We start from the raw sequence: 12,466 nt of genomic DNA on the forward strand, positions 1-12,466 counted from the left end.
AACTGCATTAAAACATTTTATTCACTAAGTTAGAAAAAAAAATTGCACCAGTCCGATTCTGGGGCTTGGAGTAAATGGGGCAGGCTTGGAGCAAATCCCACTATAATCCGACACTCCGACACTCCGACACTCCGACACTCCGACACTCCGACACACACACACACACACACACAATCTCCCCGTATGAACGCTTGGGAATGGATTGAGGCACTGTGGTCTGTTCAAAGTAGCTGTTTTAGATGTTTTAACACACCCAAACACCCAGTTTTCATTCATGCAATCCCCTGGCGTTCCCTTATTATGCATGCAAAGTTTGGGGCCACTAGGTTTCATGGTTTGGGAGTTATGGAGGACACACACACACACACACACACACACACACACACACACACACACACACACACACACACACACACACACACACACACACACACACACACACACACACACACACACACACACACACACACACACACACACACACACACACACACACACACAGCCTTTAATACTATAGATTAAATGTGTCATCAAGGATTTCCCTGTAATATCTATGGAAACAGCCATATCTTATTCCTCATTTACCGAAATGCAAATGTGATGTCATATGTTGAAGTCAAACAAAGCAAGGTTCTTTCCTGAAAGTCCCTGTGGTGTCCATTTTGTTTATCCTGTGTTCCCCACCCGAGTTCTCTCTTCCACAGATCTACTGATGTCCATATTCCTTGCTATTGTTGTGCTTCCCTCTCTCTCCCCCTCGTTTCCTGTTCCCTTCATTTTATGTTTTATGTGTTAGATCTTATATGAGTCTTGACTAATTATACAAAAAAAGGTTGTTGATGACAGGGTAAGACATGCTTCAAAAACAGTTTCTAATAAATTATGATGTTTGAGTGATGATTCAAATCTTAGACTGTTGGTTTAATTCTATTTTTTGCAATGATTGGCTTTAATTCTATTTGTCTCGAGTGATGGAAACACCTATTCCTATCACAGAACCTGCTCCTACAGGTAAGCCCAATGCTCCTGCTGTTGAAGGTTTGAAAGTTTATTGCTCCAAACTTATTAATCATGTCTTTGTATTCCATTAATACGTCGGAGCAGAGAAATTGCAGAACAGTTTCCTGTGTTTAAAATTTTGCCATTAATGTATTTTTTTAAGCAAGAGCATTGGGCTATTTTAAGGGTTAAAATATAATTTTAACCCTTTAATTTTAAGGGTTAAAATATGCTTTTACAGGAACAATTTTTCCTACAAACTGCTGCCTTGAATCATGTAACAGGGCAAGTGTCAATTAGTCTTGATTATTGTTATTTGTCAGTGCTGATAGGATAGCCGAGAGTTATTCACTCTCACTTTTGACCTGTCTAGTCTGGGTTGGAATCTCAATCCAACTATAAACTGTCATCCTGGTGTTTCCCATGCAGTTCGAGGCATCAATTTCTGATTTTACATCGGAAGGATGTTCACCAGAGGGCCCTTTGGTTAGCATTGGTAGGTGGAGGTCAAACACCTCATGGTGACTTTTTGAAGAGTACGCGAGTTATCGCCAGCACTTCAATGCAATTACAACTGCATCTCCAAATCACCATCAATCAAACTTCGGGCCTGGCCAGCCGCTTCATGACAGACGTGGCCCAAAAAAACTTTCCCAGATGATCCGACATTCATTTGGGATTGATTGGGCCATTAAAAAGGAGTGAAAGTAGTAGATCATCATTCAGCACAATATTCGTAATCTTCTCCAGTAATAAACAGAAAACAACACGTTTTACTCTTTTACATTTCTATCTTCAGCTGTGAACAACCTCATGTAATGCCAGGCCTGATTTACCGTTATCCTGTTTAGCTCATTGATGGAATCGACGAGCTCTTAAAACCATAACCATGTGATTCAGTAAATCAGTCACTCAATCACAGTCAGTCGGGCAGTCAATCAACCGGGCAGTCAATCGGGTAGTCAATCGGTTGTCAATTGGGCACTCAATCAGACAGTCAGGCAGTCAGGCAGTCAGTCGGGCAGTCAATCAACCGGGCAGTCAATCGGGTGGTCAATCGGTTGTCAATTGGGCAGTCACTCAATCAGACAGTCAGGCAGTCAATCGGGTGGTCGATCAGACAGTCAGTTGGGTAGTCAATCAACCAGGCAGTCAATCAACTGGGCAGTCAATCGGGTAGTCAATTGGGCAGTCACTCAACCGGGCAGCCAATCGGGCAGTCAATCCGGTAGTCAATCGGGCAGTCAATCCGGTAGTCAATCGGGCAGTCCAGTCAATTGGGCAATCAATCGGGCATTCAATCGGGCAGTCATTCAATCGGGCAGTCAGTCAATCGGGCAGTCAGGCAATCGGGCAGTCAATCCGGTAGTCAATCGGGCAGGCAATCAGGGCAGTTGTGCGTTAACAATTTTTCATTTTTTTTCCAACTCCGACAGTTCAACGGATCATTTTGAAACTAGGCATGATGATTCATGATGTCGATACCCAAAAACGAATGGAGCCCCTTTTTTTGCAATTTCCATCCAGGTGGTGAGATAATCAACGTAAAATGTAATTACGTGAATGTCACGTCCACTAATAATAACTTTCCGTCAAATCACACTGAAAATCAACTTTATCACCGAATGGAGGGCGGTTGCAGTCGGGGTACATGAGGAGATGAGTATATGTTCCACTGGTTCAATATTTCATCAGTTCATTTTCCAAATTAATGGATATCTCACTTGTCCATTTTGGAGATTTTCCAAAGACATTACAAAGTGTGGATTGGCTCATCTCCATGGCATACGGGAGAGGGAAGTTGGAGCGGTGGAGGGGAAGGTGGAAGGGGAAAGTACTCGCACCTTTTGCTGCCTATCATTAGTTAGCCAGCTGGGTTTTAATGACAACAGTTCAATCGTGGCATTGGTTCCCTCGCTGCAAAGATTGAAGTTTTTGCTATTTATTGATTTTAAGTATGATTTTGCTCTCAAGTATGAATATGTTCTGGAGACGGTGGCACTGACAGAGAGACGACAACAGAGTTGTCGATATGTGAGAACAACTGGGTGACATGGATTGCAGGAATGAAGAGAGTGGATAGAAGGAGGATGGATGAACTGAGGGAGGAGATTGGTTAAAAACAAAAAAAAATCCGGTTGAAGAGGTCTGGTAACATGTTGCGGATGGGAGAAAAATGGGAGAAAGGAAAGAAAGGAAAGGATGGGAGAAAGGAAAAATGGCAAAGTACAGGGAATTTCAAAAAGAGTTATACAACTTTAAACGTTTATGTACAAAGAAACAGAAACCTCAGGAACGTGAACCAAACATTTCTTGAAAGCTTATGACATGATATTTTCTATTACTGATTGTCATTGCAGGAAGTCACTGCTCGAGTTAGTGAGAGCCCAAGGTCTGAAATTGGCATTTACACAAAATCCTTGTAATTGACGTTCTCGATGTGTGCCCCTCCGCGGTTCAGACACGCATTGATCCTGACTCCAAAGATCTGTCGAACTTTCCTGTAGGTCTCAGATGGTTCTGCCCCCCAGAAAATGTTGTTGTGGTTGTTGATGGCACCGTTCAAGTAGAAATGGGCTTCATCGCTGAACCACATCAGGATGATCCAGTTTGGGTACCGCTCCATCCTGGGCATAGAAAAAGCCTCTTTATATGGTATGTGCCATGTGGCAAACGATAGAAAAGAAGGAACATTCCACAGCTTGTAGAAAATGCCAAACAATAGAACAGAAGGGACATTCAAAAAATCTCATGTACAGTCATGTGAAAAAGTAAGTACACCCCATGTAAAGTTTTGACTTTTTCAACATATTTCAACAGACAGCTATTTGATCTTCATTTCAACAATATTGACAGATAAAGGTGATATGATGGACAGGTGCATGAACAAATATCATGAAACATTTACATTTTGTGGACCATTGTATAATTTAAATAAACATAAATGCAAATTTTGCATGTGGAAAAAGTAAGTACACCCCCACATTTATCACTACTTCAAATACCTAAAATTAGAATCAGGTGCACCACCTCAGGTGCAAATGATGAGAACATCGTTAGAGAGGATCCTGGAGGAATCTGTCTTATTTAAACCTCAGACATTTAGTTTGGTTTGCTCTTTGTTGTTGAAGTGTGTGGCGTCACCATGCCTAGATCAAAAGTGCTCTCTGAGGCCTTCAGAAAGAAGGTTATAGATGTCTACGAGTCTGGGAAGGGATTTAAAAAGATCTCCAAACAATTTGAAATCAATCATTCGACTGTCCGGAAGATCATCTACAAGTGGAGAAGATTCCAAACAACTGCCAACTTGTTCAGGCCAGGCCGTCCCAGCAATTTCAGGCCGAGAGCAGACCGCAAGATGCTGAAAGAAGTCTCCAAGAACCCCAGAATGTCATCACGGGACCTACAGGTAGCTCTTGCCACTGTTGATGTCAAAGTGCACGAGTCTACCATTAGAAAGAGGCTGCACAAAATTGATCTACATGGGAGGTGTGCCAGGAGGAAACCTTTGCTGTCCAGAAAGAACATCAGGGCAAGACTAAAGTTTGCCAATGAACACCTAGGCAAAGACCAGCACTTCTGGAACAATGTGCTCTGGACAGATGAGTCAAAGGTAGAGCTATTTGGCCACAGTACCAGAAGACATGTTTGGCGAAAACCAAAGACAGAATTTGACCACAAGAACCCGATACCAACTGTAAAGCATGGTGGTGGAAATATTATGGTTTGGGGCAGCTTTGCTGCATCAGGGCCTGGGCAGCTCACCATCATAGAATCCACTATGAATTCTTCATTGTACCAGAGGGTGCTTGAGGATAATGTGAGGCCATCTGTCGGAAAGTTGAAGCTCAACCAATGGTGGACCTTGCAACATGACAATGACCCTAAACATACCAGTAAATCCACCAAGGAATGGCTGAAAATAAAGAAATGGAGGGTTCTGGAATGGCCAAGTCAAAGCCCGGATCTAAATCCCATCGAGATGTTGTGGCAGGATTTGAAATGAACTGTGCATGCAAGAAACCCCTCAAACATTGCACAGCTGTAAGAATTCTGCATGGAGGAGTGGGCAAAAATTTCTCCCAGTCGATGTCAGAGACTGGTAGACAGTTATAAGAAACGCCGACTTGAGGTTGTTTCTGCCAAAGGGGGCAATACCACCTATTAGAGCCAAGGGTGTACTTACTTTTTCCACATGCGAAATTTGCATTGATGTTTATTTAAATTATACAATGGACTACAAAATGTAAATGTTTCATGCTATTTGTTATATTATAATCACCTTTATCTATCAATATTGTTGAAATGAAGATCAAATAGCTGTATGTTGAAATATGTTGAAAAAGTCAAAACTTTACATGAGCGGTACTTACTTTTTCACGTGACTGTACATGCTGTACTTCCTTGTGTTCTTAGGAGGAACCAGGTAATGCTCCAGAAAAGTTTATAGAAAGGGCACCAATTTGATTCATACAGCTGCATGAAGCAGTAAATATATTTTATTTGCCATGTGTAGGGCGCCACTCTATCACTGCAATCTCCCATCTTTCCTATAGTTTGCCACATGGCACATACCATATAAAGGGGCCTTTCCCTGTCCATGGCATTTTCCCCAAGAATTAATATAAAGTTTAGTATAAACATTGAAATATTTTATAAAAGCTCCTCAATATCTGCAGGAAAATAAAAGTCACCATTTAATACATAGTTTAACAAATGTCTTAGCAAGGTTGTTGATGACAGGGTAAGACATTCTTCAAAACCAGTTTTTAATAAATTATGATGTTCGAGTGATCACAGAGAAGATCGTCATGGGGCCTGCAAGGCTAACCCCTGCTCTAGCAGGGAAAATGGCCTAAAAAATTCCTGTTGTTGTTGTTTGTTGTTGAGTGATTATCATAATCCTAAAATGTTGGTTTATTTTCTCTCATTTAGAGACAACAACTATTCCTCTTCCAGCATCAGAACCTCCAAGTCCACCACAGAGTAAGCCAAATGCTCCTGCTCTTGAAAGTTTGAATGTTTATTTCTTCAAACAGCAAATGCTTCCAAATTGTTAAACATATTGTCGTATGCCATTAACATTTCTTAGCAAAGACATGGCATAAAAGTTTCCTGCACTTAAATGTTTAAAGATTATTATTTAAAAAAAAATTTTTAAATAATAATTTATTCATTATTATTATTTAATAATAATAATTTTAAAATAATACATTTTTTATTTTAAAGGTTAAAATATACTTTTACAAGAACATTGTTTCTGCAATTGTTACTTTGAATCAGGTAACAGGCAAGTGTTAAATATTCTTGATTATTGTTATTTATCAGTGCTGATAGGATAGCCGAGATATAACCCTGCGCTTGAGAAGCGAAATGCAGGGTTAAGCATTCGGGTACGTACGTATGTGCGTGTATGCATTTCAGTAAAGGAAAGTGTGTGCCGTGTCAGCATTTTAAAAATTCATTTTCTCGGCAACCGTTGGTCCGATTGATATGAAATTTTCACCATAGGAGGGCCTCCTCCTGTTTAATATTTTAGTGAATATTATGACGTCACATGTGACGTGGTACGGACGCCATCTTGGAAAAATAAAAAAAATTTGCACCTCTATATCTCAAAAACTGCTGCACAGAAATAAATGATAGGTCTCATTGCAAAGAACTCTCCATGCGGAATAACCTATGTGAATGATGACGTCATAGGTGCCGCCATTATGATGTCATAATTTGACAAGTAAAAAACTTTATCTGATCAGGATGAAATTTCTTTAACATCTTCTCGGTATAAATTCATGTAGAAATAAAATTATAATGACGTCGTAGGTCACGTGGTTTGGCCGCCTTATTGTTTTGAGTGAAAAGCCTGAAAAACCACTAAAATCCAATTTTTCCCAAAACGCCTGAACAGATCGAGGCCAAACTTTGCAGGCAAAATCGTATACCCACGACGAACAAAAAAGTCAGCGATCATGACATCATGCGTCACATGGTTTCGGAGTGATGACGTTTTTAAGCATAAACTTTAAAAACCTAGCTCCTCCCTCATTTTTTATCCAATCGAGGGGAAACTTCACAGATGTGTTCACAGCATACCAGTCTACTAAAATGTCCTTTTGGAATTTGCGATAGGTGACGTGGTTTGGCAGATATGAATAATTAAATGAAAATATTAAAAAATTTATAACTCTTGAAACGCTTCATTGATCGACGTGAAACTTTATATGATAGTAGAGGAAATGAAGTGTAACAATTGTGCAATTTCAAGATGATTGGATGTACGGTCTGGAAGCTAGAAGTTGTTATTGCGTGAAGAAGAAGTCTTCTGGAGTGGGCATGGAATTAATTTATCACACTGCACATGACGAGCAGGCAAAGTATGGAGCGACCTCATGGGGTCATTTTGACCTCAAATAAAATTCCGATTTCAGATTTGTCAATCGCTGAGGTATATTAACACACGATTAAAACAGATTTGGTGAAATTCCGACGATTTTTGACGAAAATATAACATTTGTGTCTGCATTTCAGTAAAGTAAAGTGTGAGCTGTGTCAGCCATATGGGGAATAGGTGTTAACGATGACATCATTGGTGCCATAATTATGACGTCATAATTTGACAGGGACAACGCTTAGTCTGATCAGTTTGAAATTTATTGAGCATGATCTTTGCAACAATTATTTAGAGAATATAAATTTATGATGTCATCGCTCACATGGTCTGGCAGTCATATTGGATCAAAAAAAGAGAAACATTCAAAAATTGAAGTGTTGGCTCACACCAAGTTGACTGCGTAGGGTAAGTATTCTATGAATACCATCGAGTTCACTCTCGCCTTTCCTGGTGTTTCCCATGCAGATTGAGACATCAATTTCTGATTTTACAAGCACTCAATGGAGGTTTTTATGAAGAGTACGCGAGTTATCACCAGCACTTTAATTAAATTACAAATGCCTCTCCAAATCACCTTCAATCAAACATCAGGCCTGGCCAGCCGCTTCATGTGATAGACGTGCCCAAAAGACTTTCCCAGATGATCCAACATTAATTTGGGATTGATTGGACTATTAAAAAATAGTGAAGGTCGTAGATCATCATTCAGCACAATATTAGTAATCTTCCCCAGTAATAAACAGAAAACAACACGTTTTACTCTTTTACATTTCCATAATCAGACATTAATAACCTCATATAACGCCAGTCCTGATTTACTGTTTAGCTCATTGACGGAGTCGACGAGCTCTGAAAACCATAACGATGTGATTCAGTCAATCTGACAGTTAGTCAATCAGTCATTCAATCTGGCAGTCAGTCAATCAGACAGTCAATCAGAAAGTAAATCAGACTGTCAATCAGACTGTCAATCAGTTGGTCAGTCAGTTGGTCAGTCAGTTGGTCAGTCAATCAGTTGGTCAGTCAATCAGTTGGTCAGTCAATCAGTTGGTCAGTCAATCAGTTGGTCAGTCAATCAGTTGGTCAGTCAATCAGTTGGTCAGTCAATCAGTTGGTCAGTCAATCAGTTGGTCAGTCAATCAGTTGGTCAGTCAATCAGTTGGTCAGTCAATCAGTTGGTCAGTCAATCAAGCAGTCAATCAGAGTCAATCAAACAGTCAATCAGACAGTCAATCAGACAGTCAATCAGACAGTCAATCAGACAGTCAATCAGACAGTCAATCATGCAGTCAATCAGACAGTCAATCAGACAGTCAATCAGTTGGTCAGTCATTCAGATAGTCAATCATTCAATCTGGGAGTCAGTAAATCAGAAAGTCAATCAAAGTCAATCAGTTGGTAAGTCAATTAGACAGTCAATCAGTCGGTCAGTCAATCAGTCAGTCTGGCAGTCAGTCAATCGCAAAGTCAAATGTTAACAATTTTTCGTTTTTTCCCAACTCCTTCCGAGACAGCTCAACAGATCATTTTGAAACTCGGCATGATGATCCATGATGTAGATACCCAAGAACTAATAGAGCCCTTTTTCTCAATTTCCATCCAAGTGGTGAGATAATTAACATAAAATGGAATTATGTGAATATCACATCCAATCTTATTATAATAGAGCAAATGCATATTGTTATGAATTTTGGGATCGGGGAATACCTAGATTTAGGTAGATCTGCATAGGTAAGTCTCTGGATGTCGTGATAGGGAACCTCACCTGTAATAAGTTCTGTGTTTAGCCCGGTTTGTCGGATCAAGTGTGGACCTGTGATCATACAAGGATGATCGTGTGATAAATAGATCGAGGGACTAAGATAATTCCCCTGTGTGTCAGACCTGGTGATCATCCCTGTGTCCCTTATGGCAACGCACTCTTGTAGACATTAGATAGGCCCTGTCACACATTAAGTAAATCCCCCCCTTACAATGACTGACCATAAGAACTGACCAGAAAGACAAGCAGGCAGCGGCCGCGCAGTGGTACACCATGGCTTTCACACCATGACCAGGCAGGCTGGGAGCCACGCCCAGGAGAACTTGTGATTGGCCAGTGGAGGGTTTAGCAACAAACACCACACCGATTGTCAGAGTAGGGGACGACGTGCGATTGGTCAAAGGAAGGGCTGAGAGCTTCCCCGTGATTGGAGAGTGAAGAAGGACTTGTGGTTGACCACCAACCAATGGCATGGGAGCAGGGCGCCAAGCGCTCGGCCAATGGGAGGGGACGGATGAGATCAGAAGATTTGGGAAGGTTAGAACCGTTCGCTCGCCGGCATTTCTCTTCCCTTGGGCTTCTCGTTCCTAGATTCTTCCTTCCTGGACCTCCCTTCTGCCCGTGATTTTTGTCTCCATTTGGACCTCTTCCTTTACAATCCGAATTTGCCTGCTGGACGAAAGATGGTGGAGCAACGATCGTGTGAGCGGGGCCTGCCGGGCGGCGTGCACCGATTGGCGGAGCGCGCGAACGAAGTGGACTGAGGCCTCCTTCCCGCCAAGCACGGAGCCGCGTCCGGACGCAAGTTTGGGGCCTGAACGACAGCACAGATAAGACGCACCAAATTCCACAACACGACAAGACATTAATTTTATTCATCCTCTCCCATTGTTTCGTATCTGAAGTCTGTGCGGAGACATCCCAATTTAGGATTACAGTTATTTTATTGTCGCATTCCATTGTTCGCGGGTTCCATAATAAATATATATTTCCTGTACATTTTACCTCCGTCTCGGTTTGAGTTCATTTCCACAGGGAGAAGACATCGTCGGGCCGGAAAGGTAAGCCGCGGCAATTCCCCCAATCCCCCGGCTCGTGTATCAATCCTTCATTGAATTGGAAACGCCTCGTTAAGCTCGATTATGCATCCGTGGCGTACTCGGTGTTAACTAAGCAAACCACACAACAACTGGTGTCAGGAGTGGGATTTGGGCCCGATGGACAATATTTTTGGTCCGTGGCGGTACATCGACACGGTCGGGCGTACATCACGCCCGGTATTCGGATGCAAAAAAATATTTTAGTGGGAGGCGCTGTAAAAATTTGATCGTCGATTGAAGTGCACAAAGCGCGGCATCGTAGGGAGACTGCATGTTTGGAGGTGAATGGGGAATGTGAAAATTTTAATGGGGAATATTGGATACATGAAGGCCTGGGAAGTTATTGGGGCCAGGTGGATGTCACAACACAGCAACCAGGGGATGGATTGGGATCCTTGCTGCACAAGTGCAGTTGTGCAGAGCAAGAGGTATTGGGGGTCCGTGTGGCGGAAACGGACCGGGTGTGTAATGATGAAGGCCTGTGGGGGCCAGAACTGATTGGGAATGTGAATGATGAGCATGATTTGATCCAGCGGTTGGGGACCTTGGACAGTCCCATGGAGCACAAGGCTGACCAGGCCCAATGGAGTTTGGGGGTTGAGGTGAGTCGGTCCGAGGAAGAGGTTGAAGTGACCGAGGGGACCCTCACCATGCACACCGTTTGGGTAACGGAGGCTCCAAAATTACATACCCAGCAGGGGGAGTGTGTTGGCTCTGAGCTGCATTTGGACCCGGAGCTGCGTCCGGGCATGAGTTTGGGGCCTGGACGACAGCAGACAGATAAGACACACCACATTCCACAACACGACGAGACATAAATTTTATTCATCCTCTCCCATTGTTTCATATCTGAAGTCTGTGCGGCGACGTCCCAATTTACGATTTGTTATTTTATTATCGCATTCCATTGTTCTCGGGTTCCGTAATAAATATTTATTTCTTGTACATTTTACCTCCGTCTCGATTTGAGTTAATTTCCACAGGGAGAATACATTGTCGGGGCCGGGAAGGTAAGCCGCGGCATTTCCCCCGAACCCCCGGCTCGTGTATCGATCCGCCATTGAATTGGAAACGCCTCGTTAAGCTCGATTATCCATCTGTGGCATACTCGGTGTTAACTGAGCAAACCACACGACAATATCCTTTTGTATGTATGTATATGTATGTATATTTGTGACCAAAACGTCTTCTTCTTCAAATATATACATGAACCCGAAAAACACGTTCCGTGAAGCTGTGAGATGGTGAGGCGTTGAAGCCGTGTGACTATATATCTATTAATTACATACTGTTTAAACATCAGTTGCATCCTGTCTATTAATTTTGTATGTCTATTCATTATGTATGTCTATTAATTACCTCCTGTCGGAATATACCGTACAACCGTTTAGACTGCCGAGTTCTCGGAGACCATTGAAGACCCTTTAAGTCCCCAAAAACTCTTAAGACTACCAAGACCCTGAAGACACAAAAGACCCTTAAAGACCCAGAGGACTAAAAATAACTCGAAGACCTCCCAAATACTCCAAAGACCCAAATACCCCAAAGAGAAAAACGACCCCAAAGTCCCAAAAGACCCCAAACACCCAGAATACACAAAAGACTCAGAAGACCCCAAAATATACCAAAGACCCAAAAGTCCCAGTAATATAACAATAATAAACAAAATAAACAGTAAAAATGAACAAAACCCCCTTCCCTACACAAAGGGGTTTACATGACAAACATAATATGTGGACGACCCTCACTGTCATGGCTCTGTCATGACTGCGTCATCAAACTCAGCTGCCTTCTTTTGAAGGATGAAATCAATATAAAGTTTAGTGGAAACATTTAAATATTTTATAAAAGACCTCAACATATGTGAAAAAGAAAAGTCACCATTTAATACTTTGAAATCCAATATGGGGATTAATTGAGGTATTATGTAACTTAACGTTAATGAAACATTTTGTCACCTTCATTTTCAAAGGTGGCAAAGAGGATATGGGTAACATTTTGACAGTGAATGTTGGAGAAACACCAAAACCCAAACAGGCAGGTGGATGAATGAACAGGAAAGGGAGAGAAGAAAGAATAAAATGTAACTACAACCTTAAGCTATAATTGCATGTTATATTAAAGTATTGTTACGGGCGTCGGGGATGAGAACCGGAGTCCCAAACGTCACTCCCGACGAAGTGTGTTATTGGGCGACTCACGTCAGCGACCCTA

At 41.8% G+C, this 12,466-nt stretch overlaps 1 protein-coding gene across 3 annotated transcripts in view; it reads left to right on the forward strand.

The window, feature by feature from the left end:
- The window catches only part of LOC137427739 (matrilin-1-like), a 148,107-nt gene that overhangs the window by 62,455 nt on the left and 73,186 nt on the right, over positions 1-12,466 (forward strand). For all 3 annotated transcript variants that reach the window (XM_068117440.2, XM_078777830.1, XM_078777831.1), the window contains exons 7-8: positions 970-1,011; positions 5,935-5,985. In XM_068117440.2, coding sequence (XP_067973541.2) covers positions 970-1,011; positions 5,935-5,985 — 93 coding nt within the window. The remainder of the gene's footprint in view (positions 1-969; positions 1,012-5,934; positions 5,986-12,466) is intronic.

The sequence above is a fragment of the Myxine glutinosa genome, chromosome 5 (genome assembly GCF_964187855.1).
Source record: "Myxine glutinosa chromosome 5, kmMyxGlut1.1, whole genome shotgun sequence".
Lineage (NCBI taxonomy): Eukaryota > Metazoa > Chordata > Myxini > Myxiniformes > Myxinidae > Myxine > Myxine glutinosa.